Genomic DNA, 15,449 nt, shown 5'->3' on the forward strand with positions numbered 1-15,449 from the left:
AACATAAGATTAGACAAAAAAAAAACCAGTCTGAGTTGTGACATTAAGCAATGCAAAACGTCACGCTTGTTGTGGTTAGTGTCGCAACTCATTTTTTTGGTATGATCTTATGTTTCGGCATCTACATTCGCTGAGCTGCCCCCGAGAGTAATGGTGATTGCCTTTCCAAGTGTTGTGCGGGAAAGTAGACGCACGGGCTTTTTTTAGAATGTACTTATTTTTTGTGTTATCCGCTAAAAAAAAAAAAAAAATTTTTCAGCACGATTGTATTGTTATTGTTTATGATAGGCAAAAGGAATCACTTTGCAGCACGAACTATTTTATGTGATTGTTTCCAAGAAACGCCAATTTCTGGCGTCGTTCTAACGTCGTTGTTATCCGTAAAAGCTACCAGAACATCGTTATAAAATTACTATTTTGATAAAGACATTTCAAAATATTTTCTTGTGTCATGGCAAATAAAACACGTGTTTACTCTTAAAGATTGTTACTGTTTTATGTAACACATTTATTCCGCATATCAAACATAATATACATATCAAATTTGACTTCTGTTACGCAGCACAGAATAACTTTGGTTAAACAATATCAGCGATAGTGCGAGAACTGCATCACTGCAGTTTAGCATGTCAGCTGACAGTCCAAACACGAAGGAGCAGAAATTCTACGATACAATAAAAGAGATAACCTAAAGTCGGGGTCACGCTGCTTATACATCATACGAAATACATTCTGCAGACATGTTCCGGAACGAGTCACCGCGACATCCGTGCTTTGTATGCCACGTGACAAAGCAACCTCTTGATTCGGTTGCCTCGTGGCGTACGAGGCTCGGATGCCGCGGCGACTCGTTCCGGAACATGTCTGCAGAATGTATTTTGTATGATGTATAAGCAGCGTGACCCCAACTTAAGGGGGACTATACCCCTGCATTTTAAGCGGGCCACCGTCCCTCCAAATTTAAGGGGGAAAATATCTAAGAAAATGTCCCTCTTACCAAGAGACTCTGACCTCAAATTTAAGGGAGACGCCGTATCGCCTACTTTAAGAGGGCTGGTGTCTTACTTAATTAAGAGGGAGAATCTCCATGTAATATTAAGAGGTCTGTCGCCCGCCTTAAAGTTAAGTGGGAAAAAATCGAAGAAATGTCCCTCTTACTAAGTGGGACAGGGCTTAGAGTGTAGTAAATGTTCCTGGTTGAAAATTGGGTGCACGTGTTGTTTCGATCATAATCATGCAGAAAGATGTAAGAAACGAATGCGTCGCTCAACTCTGTTTTGCTCGGACAGAGTGTGACCGCTCGGATGGCAGATTCCCGGCCCTCGGCGCTTGGCGTAAGGATTATGTCGATCGTTCCGCTAGTCGCACTCTTCCACCCTCATTTGGGATGAGGGTGATCGAAACATCACGTGTACCATAGTTTCAGTCACCGAAAATTACTCCGATGCACTTCTCAGGTTTGTTTCTCGCGACCACCGCCAGGGTATTATTTCCGGCTACTGGTTGGTCACATTCGAATTTCTGAAGACGCCCAGGAACACGCTCGGCGGCTTTCGGCCAATGGCGCCTCCTCATTTGTGTCGTATACTTCCCAACGAATGGCCAAACACTCTCCATATACGGCTCTCGGACGCGGTGGCTCAGGCACAGATGATAGTGGTAGTTTGCGTTGATTGGCTCTCTGCCATCTGCTCGGGATGGGCGAGTTCTGCCGTCAGCGCTAGTTCGGACGTATGCCAGATGTCAAGAGCTTCTTATAAAAAAACAGAGGCCCACTCGCGAGAGGCTTTTTATTATCTGTATAACTGAACGTAACGGTAGCCAGGGTTTTTTCTCATTCATCTATAGCTTAGATATAATAAATAACCTGGTTTAAGCGCTCAAAAACGAAAGCGGTGTGTTATCGTCTTGTAGGTAGGGAATATGAGCTCACGCCAACTCGGTTTCATGCTTTTGGTCAGCACACCTTTCGGTAAGTAAACATTACCTCTCACGATCAATGACCAAAACAATCTAATTCCTCAAAAATATAAACAGAATTTAGAATTGCGAAAAAATAAGAAATGATTACCCGGGGGCCTTAGTTCGTAAACTTTGAGCAAAATGTACCTAGAATATTTTTTGAGTAATTAAACCTCCCCCAAAGTCAGAAAGATTCAGAATGTTCCACCAATAATTCAAGGGTCTCTTTCGATGAGTCACTTGCTAATATCTACAACATGCAAAGTACAATCGCTATCCGGTAATCCCTAAGTCGCAAGACTGAAAATATTACCTTTTGCTAGATTTTACATTTAGCCCCAACCCAGCCAACGCTACGACCCGATGGAGCCAGGCGTGCTGTGCCAAATGTGCATGGTCATGGCTCTCATCGTTTTCGTGTGTTTGAAATCACCGGCTCAACCAAATCACGCCAAAAAGTAAGCGCAGGACGCGCCCACTTCAGCGTGCGTGAATTTTTTAGACGATGAAGATGGAAGCGATGCGTTACGGAATGAGAAATCTGCTTCGAGCAGAATAGATGTTCTGGAAAACAAGGTTTGCGGCAAATGTGCTGTATTGAAAAGAAAAGAAAAACAAACAAACAAACATTACGTGTAGTTTTAGCACAAAGCTAAGTTCAAAGCGAAAAGGTCTAAGGGTTGTTCCTTTCATATTTGTGCTTGCCCATCGACATTTGAGTTCGCAACCAACTTCCGTGTTGTTCAATAAAATGTGTGCGCTTAAACCTGAAGTTGGCTGCCTAGCAAATGCTTAGCTGCGAAATTACAGGATATACATTTGTGTATCCTGTAATGAGATCCTCCACCTGCTCCACCTGCAGTGCAGAGTAAAAGAAAAGGCGCAGAAAATTAAAAAAAAATATTCTTTCGACATTCGTACACAAACGCAGAAAGACATAATTCTAAACGTATCTTCGTTATGAGTTTCCCCTTCTTCGCTTTAATTGGTATATTCTGCACATTGCTCATTAAGTGAATGTGCAGTTTGAGTATCAGTTGCAAAGCGTAAATAATTGGGTGTTGAAAATTTGACATCAAGTTCTCGGATAACCGTTAGCGTTAATATTAATGCAAAGTTCCTTCTCGTATACGGATACTGCGTTGAACAAAACGACTGAATTGCTAAATACATGTAAAATTAGTGAGGAATGTCAGATATAAAAATTATATTTGTAATGTTTCCCTCATCAATACAGTTAGGCGCTAAAATCCTGGAATGGTATGCAGTGTTGTTTTTGCAATCATTAAGTGATCTTAAATTCAAAGACTTTGGGCAAACATGTTCTATATTTTAAGTGGGACCAGGTATTGACTAAAATTCTATCCCAATTACTCGTTATCATTTTATCATTAATTATATGATTACGCTGTTGCGTTGACGTCTATGTATATTTCCAAAAAAAGTATAAAAACTAATTTCTACGAAATTACTGTGAGAGGGCAGGCGAGCTTTTGTATGTTCACCACTGCCCTAGACTTCTTATAGACGCAAAGCTAGGTGACTTTGTCTCTACTGCGGTGGTTTGTACTAACCGTTTCAACTCGAGCACCGGCTTTCGGTGGTATTTCGTCTACATTCGAACAGTTCATTGAAATTTCAAATAAACGAAAAATAAAAGACGTGCTTAACACCACATGAAAACGAGAGGTGAAATAAAATAACATGAAATAACCAAAGAAATAAGAAACTGCAATGTCAATCACAAACACCGAACAATAGCGCGTAAACACGCTCTGCGTTTATGACTTTATCCGTAATATCAATGTAAATAAAGCATATTTTTTTCTGCCGATAACACGCAGGTCGACTGAGCACGTACACAATTAAAAGGAGGGGCAACCTTGAGAATAATTTCCGCGTTTCTCGGGTTATGGAAGCCACACCTCTGTGCACTCATATCCGAACGGTTTATGAAGCGGACCTGCCCACAGACAATGAGACAGCAGGTGCCATGCCTAAATCAAGTTTTAATTATTCCATAATTATTCCAGGACTTCTTCGCCTACATTCTCTAATTCTGTTTTATAATTGAGATCCGTGGGAAGTGAACTAAACTTATGGCAGCTAGGTTTCCCAGGGGAAGTCGTTTGTGTAGGTGGTGAAGGGCCCCTAGAGGGATCACCGCAGAATTAGATTTTTACTGAGAAAGATCTGAGCGAGAGGACCATATTTTCGTTAATATTAAAAAAAATATAACTTCATCACTTTCTTCTCAGCTTGTCAACGATTTGCAAAAATAGTTAGTTTACATCTCGAAATTGGTTCGTGTTCTATTCAAGACAGCGCATATTGAAAGTAATTTGAGTGCAGCTCAAAATGCGTTTCGAGTTTGCATCCTGTACAACTCAGATTTGTGACGCCCGAGTTTCACCAGAGCAACAAACAGCGACAGGCCTCAATTTAGAGTCTTTCGCGATTTGACAGGCTTTGTAGAATGGATGTGGCTATGCTCAATAACGAGCACCATGCACGCGAGGGTGTCTTTGGCAGGCTTGCAATCACTCGTGCTTACTTCGCGAGCACCGAACGACTAAACACCTGCCAAAGGTACCACCGTGAGCATCCTATCTGTGTTTGAGACTTGTCGCTCTCTTTTGTTTCTGGTTTTCGCTCTAGTGGGGCTCGGGCATAAGTGAGACGTACAACGCTCTTACATTAATTTGAACACAATCACAGCTCTGAAACAGTGTGCTCATTTGTACCACATTTATTTATTGTGGCCTTTGTTATGGGCCCCTAAAAACAAAACGCTGAAAAGAAAAAAAAAATATTGAGAGTGCCTAGATGGGCACGTATTACAAAGTAATGTTTCCACGAAGAAAATAGCGTACTTAGAAAGGTTTCAGGAATAGAATACGCACTTGATAACACAGTGTGACCAAACTCTTTTTGTCCACATCTGCACTTCCTTACAGGGCTTTTGAAAAGAAAAAGAAAATGTTTAACAGTCTGGTTCGGACACGCGTGACGATAAATAAACTTTATGAAAAAAATATTTTAGAGCCATATTGGCGGAGAGAGATTTATTTAGAATTCTGCGCGCGAAGTCCATGACGTCACGAGTAATTCCAGAATGACCATCTCGGTCATGAAGGCGAAGCCGATCCACCTCTCCTCCACGCGCCCCAAATGCCGCGAGAAAAAAAAAGTGGAAAGGAGGTGACTGCCGACACAACCGCACCTAGCGCCGTCAATATTACTCTAAAATATCTTTTTTCGCGTAAAATAATTTTTTGACACGCATGTCCCCTCCAATATGTTAATTTGTTTCTTTCTTTTCAGGGGCTTTTTAAAATAATCTCCTATGAGATATTAATTAATGGTGATACCGCGACCAAAATCTTTCTCTACTGTAAGATGTTCTTCGTTTATTTCAGAAAACTATAACTTGCTTAAGATTTTGCTGAAGAAAATAATCTCATTCATGATTTATCGCTCTTATCTCTGTCTATTTGTTAAATCTCTGCAAGCCGCACCTAGATACGTAAATTTTATAATATAAATATATGTAACAGGAAGGATTTAATCAAAATGTGACTATAGTTCTCAAGAAAGTGATGTCAACCTTTTGGGTGAGTCTCGTGACATTGTTCGGAATTATTTCGTTTAGTCGAAGTTGAATCATTTGATTATTCCTGCACAGCTGAATTTCTTTCCAAACAGTGTAAGTGAAGTGATCCACCTCAGCCCAACAAACTGTCACAAACTATTTTTAAGTAGTTATTAATGATAATCAAAACCGCCTTGATCTCCTCATATAAACACGCTTATCTTCTACTTGCCATTTACAGCAGGTGTATACTCCAGACACACAGACAAAGAGAAAGATGATTTAAAGAAGATATGTGGACGACGAGGAGTGCCCGATACCGTTTCTGAGCGAATTATTAATGGTACCGAAGCGACTCCGGGCTCCTGGCCGTGGATGGTGGGGCTCTATACTGCAGAAGACGAATTCGGTTGTGGTGGCGTTTTAATAAGCAGCCAGTTTGTTTTAACTGCTGCCCATTGCTATTGGTATGCATACATTTACTCCATATTCTTTTTGTCCAAAACAAGAACTAAGTTTCGAGAGCCCCCGTTGAGTTCCGGGATTTGACATTGGTTTACGTGTGTTTATAAAAGTCGAACTGTTCACGAAGTATGGTAATGTCAATAACCGTTAGCGGGAACATAAGTGCGCGTGTTCTCTGGCACTACCAGAACACCCTACCAGTCCATCATACAAACTAAGCATCATTACACCGTTGTTTGTGTAAATGGCTTGTCCTATAACTAACACCCCTAATGGTTTAGCAAAACGCCCTAAGAAAAGGACATTATTCCTAACACCCCTAAAGGACGGCGTTATTCCACTGTACACCTTTTTATTAGGGTGTTACGACTGCGCAGTACGCCCTTTAGGTTAGGTGTACCACCGCCAGAAATCAAAGTAAAAAAGGGGCGCGATGACCAACGCCCATAAAATAGGGTGTAATAACCCAAAAAAGTGCACGAAGAAATGTGCGCAAATGAGTTGAAACATGCTGGTTCACTTTTTATTTTTCAATCAAGGTTCTTTCAGGTTTCACCAAAATCTTTATATACAATTGCAAGCAGGAATTTGGCCGCAGTCATGAATCCGTTTGCGCGGGCAAGTGGGCGCAATTACAAGCTTGTCAAAGGGAAAAGCTAAGTTCACGCGCACGTCATCAAGCTTGGCGAAGGCGAGACTGAAAGAAATAGTTCCCTTTTATCCTCGCAATTTCACCACGACCAAGACGCTTCTGAACCAGTGGCGCGCGTCCGTGCGTGTAAGGTCATGAGCATTCCAACCGAATATCGTTTCATAACCACTTTAAATTGTAAAACCGAAGGCCCCAGTTAAATCTCCAGCTTTACTTTTCGTGTGGCATTTATCCTTTATAACACTGGTGACGTAAGCCAAACTGACAGGCTTACGAACACGGAACAAACAAGAGTTGCTTGGGACGCGGGCGGCAGTTCACGCTTGTAAACAGTAAAATGGTCTATTGAGAGGGAAGCAGGACTACTATCACATGCATGCTTTCAGACTACTTACAAATAAAACTGCGGTCTTATGTAATCCGTGATAGATGGATAATCCGATTCGGCCAGCACAGAACAATCCACAAACCCAATGTCGAGGATGAAGGTTCACATTCAACGGAACTCTCGGAGTCGCCGATGAGCAGCTCTCTGGTGTGATATGTGCGTAATCCGATTCGGGCAGGACAGAACAATCCACAAACACAATGTTGAGGATGAAGGCGGTCGTTCACAATCAACGGAAGCCTCGCGGCCGCCGATGAGCAGCTCTTTGTCGAAACGCGTCGAACAAGCACAGCACAATAATTCCATGGACTCGAACAAAATAAATGACCAATACCGAAAAGTTGGCATGGATGTATTCCGGCCGTTCACGACGAAAACTCACGGCCGCGACTGCAATGCACCAAAAACAGAACACTGACGGACGCTTTTTAGAAACCGGACCTACGTTGCCCCTACAACTCACCATAACTTGGCATACGGCAAAGACTACAGCCCCACTAGTCCATCAGCGCGTTAGAGCGAGTCACGTGACAAATTTTTGTCCAAGCGTTTTTGTCCTACGGAGAGCGGTCACAGGTTTCGCGCCACCCCTCTGATTTGCTATAAGCGGCATTCGCATTTGCTCACAGTCACGCGAAGACTCAAAATAAGGTGTGGAGGCTTATAGGAGGACCAGGTCAAAGGGGGTTGGACAAAGCAGCTAACCTCCCTACGCTTCTTTGTATTGCCACCTGCACTGCCCATGGGGAGGTCGCGAAATCAGACTCGTAAGGACTTGCTTTGCGTAGTACAACCTTGAGCGTCTCAAACTGCCACACATGTAGAAGTGCATGCTCTGGTGCGAACCGCTAGATCACGAAATAAAGACAAAAAACAAATTTAAGCGCCGTCGAAGCACGGGTCGCAGCTAAGACGCTGAGAGCATGAAACAATAAGAGACGCGGTTTCACGCGTACTAGAAAAAGAACTGAAAAAAAAAGAAAAAAAGAAGAATGTTGCGTCATGTTGCAAGCCTCTTTAGAAGAGGGGTTAACAGCTCCGCACAACCTGGACAACTTGTCCGGAGAATAAAACGTCCACTTTGCACCTGCCCGCAATGCATTTTAGGATGTGGGCCAAGCCGTGTATATTGAGAATGAGAACCAACTTTCTTCTTTCATTTGTTGACCTCTTCTTCACTTGTCACTGCCATTGACATCTTTGAGCAGAGACTCGGCGACCGCTGTTAACACGTGGGAGGGGAATCCAGCATCTGAGAGGTGTTCACTTTTCCTGTCAAAGCTATTTTGGATTTGTGATAACAAGACCTCCGCAGCGCATAAGTATAGCAAGTCCTCGCAATTGGCCGCTTAACAATGTTTGAGTGAGCGGACTCGAAGGGCAACAGCGGCTTTCCAGCACGCGGTTCATAGCCCCCACAAACATGGCCTGGACAAATAGTTAAGATCAAATCCAAGAATCGGAAGAATCCTGCCTCATGCACCTCATGAGTCAAAACAAGTGGCGAAAGACAATCACTAAAAATGCCTAAAACTTGAGCCATTGCCGAAAGAAAGGACAAGGCATCAGCATCTAAGAAAACCAGAAAATCGTCTATACATACCGGAAGACATTTGCCACCTAATATATTCTCAGCTGAATTTAGCGCTCGTGCCATCGCTCTTACTAATTCATACAACGACAAGGGTTGCACACAAGTGTTGCTTTGATAAACCTCGATACCTTAAAGCCAATAAACTACTGGAAGTCGTTGCTGACAAGCTCGCATTCATCCCACCCTATTCCATCAACCTAACCCGTGGCCGACCATGGTGAAGTGGTAAATTATGTAGAAGAGAAATTTCAACTGCCCTTTTTGCCCATTTTGGGCAATCTCTATGGAGCACAGGAATCAATGTCACAAAAGCACCCCCACCTCTCCTTCCTCTAAAACAAAGATATGATGCCCCAAACTAAAAACCAAAACTGTGGCTCTTGACGCGACCTAAAAGAACAATGACATGTTATCCTGAATGAACCTTGACGATGTAATCCGAAAGACTGCTGTTTACAATGGTCCGAGATTAGAAAGTTGACTGTGGTGGCCTTTTCCCAGGACCATTGATCATGTGTGCTGATCAAGCCTAATTGTAAGATACGTTTTATTTTGCGTGGGGGCACTGACATATTTATGTTTGGTATTTAACGGAAATAAATCCGAATTGACCTAAAATTTACTGGCGGGAGTTTTTCGTAATTTTTCGGATTTATCCTAAAGCTCAGTACCCTAGTTGATATTGGCGATGTAAACATATCGTTTCGAAGATATTTTGCCGCATTTTATTTTATGACACTTTGAATGTTATGAAAAAAGGCCCAAACGGAGTAAAAGCCGTATTTGCTTACAGAAAGCTTCAAACGAGAGTGTCAAATAAATACTGCTTTAGTAGGTCTATATATTCTACTAAATTATCCAGCGTGTTTTGTCACGCATTTACAAGTGTTCTTAAAGAAGCAGATTCGTTCAAAACGTCCCAAAATGTTTATATTCACCCGTTATATTAAGCAACACGCCAATATATAAAAAAAAAATGATCTCTGCTCGTAGTAAGGGAAGCAAGGCATAATTTAAAAAGTATTTTCATATATTACTTCTGACTGTTTATTTATTTATTTATTTATTTCAACACCTTTAAAGACACACAGAAATACAGAAGGGAGTGGGGGAAAAGCAAAAGTACGAAAAATAGAATTCAACACATATTAGTTAACATAATAGTTTTCAATGGCAGACTTGAATGCAGGAGCGCCTGTGATTGTGGCGATGGAGGTGGGCAGGTGGTTCCAGTCATTAGTAGTTCTTGGGATAAAAAAAATCAAAAAAGAGCTTCGTGTGACTGAAAGGAACGTTGACTTTATGGTGATGATCATTTCGATGGGATACATACGATGGTTCAGAAAAAAGCTCTTCACTTATATGATGGTTGTGATGATAAATTTTGTAAAATAATGCCAAACGAGATAATTTTCTACGCAATGAAAGATTCGGAAGATGTAAAGTTAGTTTCTTGGATGATACACTGGAAAAACGTGAGACATTAGACAAAATAAAACGTACGCCACGATTTTGTACTGATTCAATTTGAATAATTAGATTAATGTAGATTAATTAATTAAATAATTAGTTAATTAATTAAATAATTAAAAAGAATTAAATATTTTTTAATCAAATAATTAATTACGAATTAATTTCTAAAAAAACGGAAAAAGTGAACATAGAGAAAAAAAATCATTTATAAAAAATAGAAATCATAAGGTAGGTCTAAAGATTTATCCTCAGGGGTAACAGACGCTTTATACACGCGCCAGATTACAGTCGCCATTGCTGACCTTTCCTTGTCTTAACGAGATGTCGAGCCGCTGAAACCTTCGTTGACAAGCCTCCGCAAGGGCGCATTCTAGGAGAAGGACACAGTAGAATATAAAATGTCATTTACCTCACCTGCTATTGCAATGATGAAGTGAAGTAAACGGAGAAAGGGGAAAGAAAAAGCGAAAGACGTTTACAAATTTCTGTAATTCGAAATTAAAGCGCAGCTCTTGAGGAGGAGGAAATGAGGGTACGCCCCTCCTTTTCGTGCACGTCCTCTCCTTCTCCTACCCTCCTCTTCTTCATAACTCCCCCTTCCGTCCTCCTGTGCTGCTCGTCCTCTTCTTTTCTCCTCCTTTTCTCCTCCTCTCATCCTCCCCCTCTCCCCTTCTCCTCCACCTCTCCTCTTCCCTCCTTCACCTCCCTACCCTCCCCTCCTCCCTCTGCGTACCTTCCCTTTTCCTCCTCCGTACCCTCCCCTCCACCTACAGTTCCCCGCTAAATCTGTTTGGAAAATAAAAGCCACGAGACATCAACACCAATTCAATTTCCCGCTAAATTTAGTGAGACAGTGAGGCCGACGGCGACGGCGACGCCGACAGCGATGGCACTTAAAGCGGAAACGGGCGCCTATGAGCTGCGTTCTTGAATTGAAGGTAGGTAATGGCGGTGCCCATGAACAGCTGCTGCAAATGGTCTATAAATAGACAAGAATTCACGCAACAAACGAACAAATATAGCAAAAAAATTTTAAAGCGATTTGTTTTAATATAGTGTCTTGCTAGAATTGAATATATTGAAAATCGTCACTTTTCAAAACGAAAACAAAAAAAAATGGTTCGTCTAAAAATTTATTTGAGCCTAATGTAGCTTGAAACTCGGAGAACGAACGAGCAAAGTTTGAATGAAATATTATCTTCTAAACGCGGTAATATATATATATATATATATATATATATATATATATATATATATATATATATATATATATACTTTTTGTAACATTGCCCCAGTGCAATCCCATTGCGCCTAGTCTCTCAAATGCCCTTAGTCATAAGACGCATGACTCAAGATGGTCTTCTTGAACAAAAAATATCTTTAATAAAATAAACTTGGATTGAGCGCGTTGGTAATAAATTCAAAAATATACGAAAGAGTCAGACGAAGAGGACGGACACGACAAACATCTTTCGGACAAACATCGAAAGATGTTTGTCCTATTCGTCCTCTTCGTCTGACTCTTTCGTATATTGTTGAATTTAATAAAATCTTTCTGAAAGCGAAATGCAACTCTAATTCTCGAGAGCTTTTATTTTGCCCAATTTCAGATGAATCGAATATTAATATAAAAATAACTATTTAATTTTGATAAAAGTATAGGAGGATAAGGTAAAAGGTGTCTAGAAAAGCCCCATCCTCTTCAGGGTTGGCTCTGTGATTTTGCCTATTAAACTTACAAAGTTATAAACAAAATGGCCGAAAACATAACTTGAGACTCCTGGGCAAGGCAGTACCCGTTTCCAAGGATGAACGAAAGCTTCCTGAAAACTCCATTCACACAAAATAGCGGAGAGGGTGTTAAATGGTACAAAATAAACGCAAGGGGCATTATTGCTACGTGGTATCGTCATCTAATTTCTACATCTGACTCGATGGTCATGGACAAGCAAAGAACGGCAGGGAGGAGCTTCCGTTGTGCCACCTCCAGCTTCCTAGCCCCGATGCGCGTAGGCGTCACGTGCACCTCGACCACGCGTGCCAAAGCACGGCGGAAGTCGGGTGTTTGAAAGGAAACGCCCCACTGTTTTCATTACGTCAGTTACGATAGGGCTGTCCGCCTCTACAGGGTGTCACAAAAAGAAATTACACTTTCTTTTTTACCGCAAACATAAACTAGGCATCGCCGAACGCTCATTCTCCGCCCAAAGGTAGCGATAGAGGTCGCTACCAGATGCCAAAGTTTCAGTGCGATCCGATATCTTCAAAAGTTATAAGTGATTTTCTGAAAATTTCAGTGGGAAAATGGCGGCCGATGGATTTTTGAATACATGGGGCTCTATGGGCACCAGAAACCGAAAACGGGAGAAATGGGCTCCATTTTCCCATTGAAATTTTTAGAAAATCACTTATAACTTTTGAATAAGGTATCGGATCGGGCTGAAACTTTGGCATCTGGTTGTGACTTCTAGCGCTACCTTTGGGCGGAACATGCGCGTTCGGCGATGCCTAGTTTTTTTTCGAAGAAAAGGAGAATATGTAATTTCTTTCTTGTGGTACCCTGAAGTTTCGCCGTGCATACACAGCGCGACTCCTCCCCCTGGGGAGGCGCGCCGAAACAAGTTAAGGGCACGCTGAGCAGACGACGCTGGAGTCTGGTGCTCTTCTCGTGCTGGACTGGCGCTTCGTAATGTATACCGAAGGCAAAAGGGCAGGGGTGTATTTGGTATTGTTGCGTGCAGTGTTATGCCACAGCGTCGTATTAAACAAAAATATGTGTCCGCCGAAAACTGTTATTCGTTTCCTGGGAAGCGATTCAAGAATGATCGCCAGGAGCATGGATCGCGAGCTGTGTTGCGGAATGGGCACCCCCATTCCATTCCAATTCCATTCCGAAGAATTAGAGTTTTCGATAATTCCATTCTTTTCAACTCCTCGGAATCGGGACACTGGGCCCATTCCCACTCCTGGAATGGCTGAATCGTTCCATTCCATTCCTCTAATTCCTAAACGTTAAAACTGTCAATTGACAGCTGCATTACGTTGCAGGGTTGGGCATAAATATTCAAAAATGTATTTGGAAATGCAAATGCTGGGATAAATGAAAATAGCTGCTAAGATACTGATACTCAAGTCTCAAAATATATATGTAAAAATGTATCACGATACCCATCGGAAATACGTTTTAAAAAAGAGGCAAGAAGTCTTTGGAAATGCAAATACAAGAATACATTTTAGGGAGGGCAGAAATATAAATACTGATAATGCAATACACTTTTGAAATTTTTCAGACACCAACTGAGATGAGACCAGGGATGGGCAAAATACGTGCAAATATGCATCGAAATACAAATACAAAATACTTCGTCAAAAATGTATTTAATTACGAATCTAATTACATTTCCAAAAGAGCATTTAAGTACAAGATACAAATACAACCAAATGTATTTGCACTCCTCCAAATAATTTTCCAAATACATTCCTCAAAATTTGCGTTTGCGGCTTTAGGGCACCTGCAACGGGTGCCCTAAAGCACCCGTTGCAGGTGCCTTTTGCATCGCACACTCGGGAGTTAGTGTGCGAGGCTCTAGTAACGTAATCGAAATATAATCACAAAAAAAATGTAATCAGCTTGAACGTAATAGGTGAAAAAAGTACAGAGCTTCAAGCAGCTTTTTTTGTCGATTACATTTTGGTATACACCAACAAAGAACCTAGACGACCAAGACGCGCAGCACTAGCTAGAGAATTTTTTATTGTTGCAACTCGCACCAGTTACCAAACATCTCGACGACCCGCGCATTTAGAATGTTCCAGGCAAAAATATGGATGGAAATCAGGCTGGAAAGCATCCCAAGTTGTCACAGGCACTTATTTAGCCAGTCGGCCTGTGACTTGCCCTGGACTAGCACCGTAATCACAAAGTCACAAAACGCTTGTGCTTGATTGAGAGACACTGCTTTCGGTGCAGAACGTAGTTTTCTTCCTGCTCTGGACAGTGCCTTTAAAATAAAGATGAGGAGAAAAAGAAAAAAGCCCCATGGCCGAAAACAGGATGGAGACTATATCTTACAACCACGTGCATAGAAACAACAATTGTAACTTTGGCAATAACATTTATTTAACGTAATAGAGGCAAGTGCAACATTAAAGTGGAGATATTCTCAGTACAGTGTAATTTTGGTGCGTGCTAATCTGTGAAGTTTTGACTAGTACGACTTCAGCGGCAGAAGCTCTCGAACAACGTGTTGCTAAGGCGACCCCTGTTGGTGCACAGAATAATGCTGCCAAGGGAAAATACGCTCTCTACGGGGGCAGGCGAACATAAGTTCGCATTGTACCTTAGAAAGACGCGCTTCACAGCAGGGACACGTCTTAGGATGAGCAAAATGAGTCGTGACAATAAATTTGAGGGATGTATTTTCGCCCACAAAGGTGTATTTATTTATAATTGTATTTGAATACCCGCGTTTTAGTATTTAAATACACACGTCAAATACATTACCGAATTTGTAATTAAATACAAATGCAAAATACACGAATTATTTGAAATACGTATTTCAAATACTTGAATTTGGATAAAACTAAGTTTAAAGTGGAACTTTTTTTTTTTTTTTTTTGGTTCCGAAATTATTTTTCCGCATGCTTGGCACTTCGCCTTGAAGGTAGTGGTTCCGGACGAAGAGTCCTCAATGGGTTTCAGAAACGTTCCATCAAGGATTGACCGCGGTCCTTTCCCTGGCATCCTGTCTGACTGACCAGTGATGCGAAAAGACTTCGACCTCTAAATAAATTCCCTCAAAACATCACCACTTCCCTGTCCAATAAGGACATCCCCTGTCAGCACTGATCACATGACGTCACGGTGGGATGAACTATACTCGGCGACAACTTTTCGTGGCAATGCAGTGGAAAGTGCGTCCCGCGTCCCCTCTCCCATTTTGAGTGTACGCAGGCCTTCCTCCTCCCTATTTCCGGGGAGAGGAGGAGAGCCTGCGTAAACTCAAAATGGGAGAGGGAACGCGGGACGTACCTTCCACTGCATTGCCAAGAAAAGTTGTCGCCGAGTATAGTATTCTTGAGTCTGTAGGTGTTGCCTTGAACATGAAACTTTACCCACGCTGCTGTATGAAAGGACAAAACGTACTTTCGTTGTAGGTCACCTCGTTGAAGACCATGCAGGTAGTTGCACTTGGAATTTTTGCGAAAAGCGGACCACCTGAAGCATCCTGAAGCACAAGTCTTATCTTCTGTTACGGTTGAAAAATAGATACGGTGGCATCCCTGTTGTCACGGTCCTCCCTGCCGACTCTCCGCCTCTAAC

General features: G+C 41.8%; 1 protein-coding gene across 1 annotated transcript in view; it reads left to right on the top strand.

Annotated features, from left to right (window-relative positions):
* The first annotated feature begins 1,923 nt into the window (after window positions 1-1,923).
* Window positions 1,924-15,449, top strand: part of LOC120841163 (enteropeptidase-like) — a 32,973-nt gene continuing 19,447 nt past the window's right edge. The window contains exons 1-2 of the mRNA XM_040212021.1: window positions 1,924-1,972; window positions 5,796-6,021. Coding sequence (XP_040067955.1) covers window positions 1,924-1,972; window positions 5,796-6,021 — 275 coding nt within the window. The remainder of the gene's footprint in view (window positions 1,973-5,795; window positions 6,022-15,449) is intronic.

The sequence above is a fragment of the Ixodes scapularis genome, unplaced genomic scaffold (assembly GCF_016920785.2).
Source record: "Ixodes scapularis isolate PalLabHiFi unplaced genomic scaffold, ASM1692078v2 PGA_scaffold1__304_contigs__length_218370807, whole genome shotgun sequence".
In the NCBI taxonomy this organism is placed as follows: domain Eukaryota; kingdom Metazoa; phylum Arthropoda; class Arachnida; order Ixodida; family Ixodidae; genus Ixodes; species Ixodes scapularis.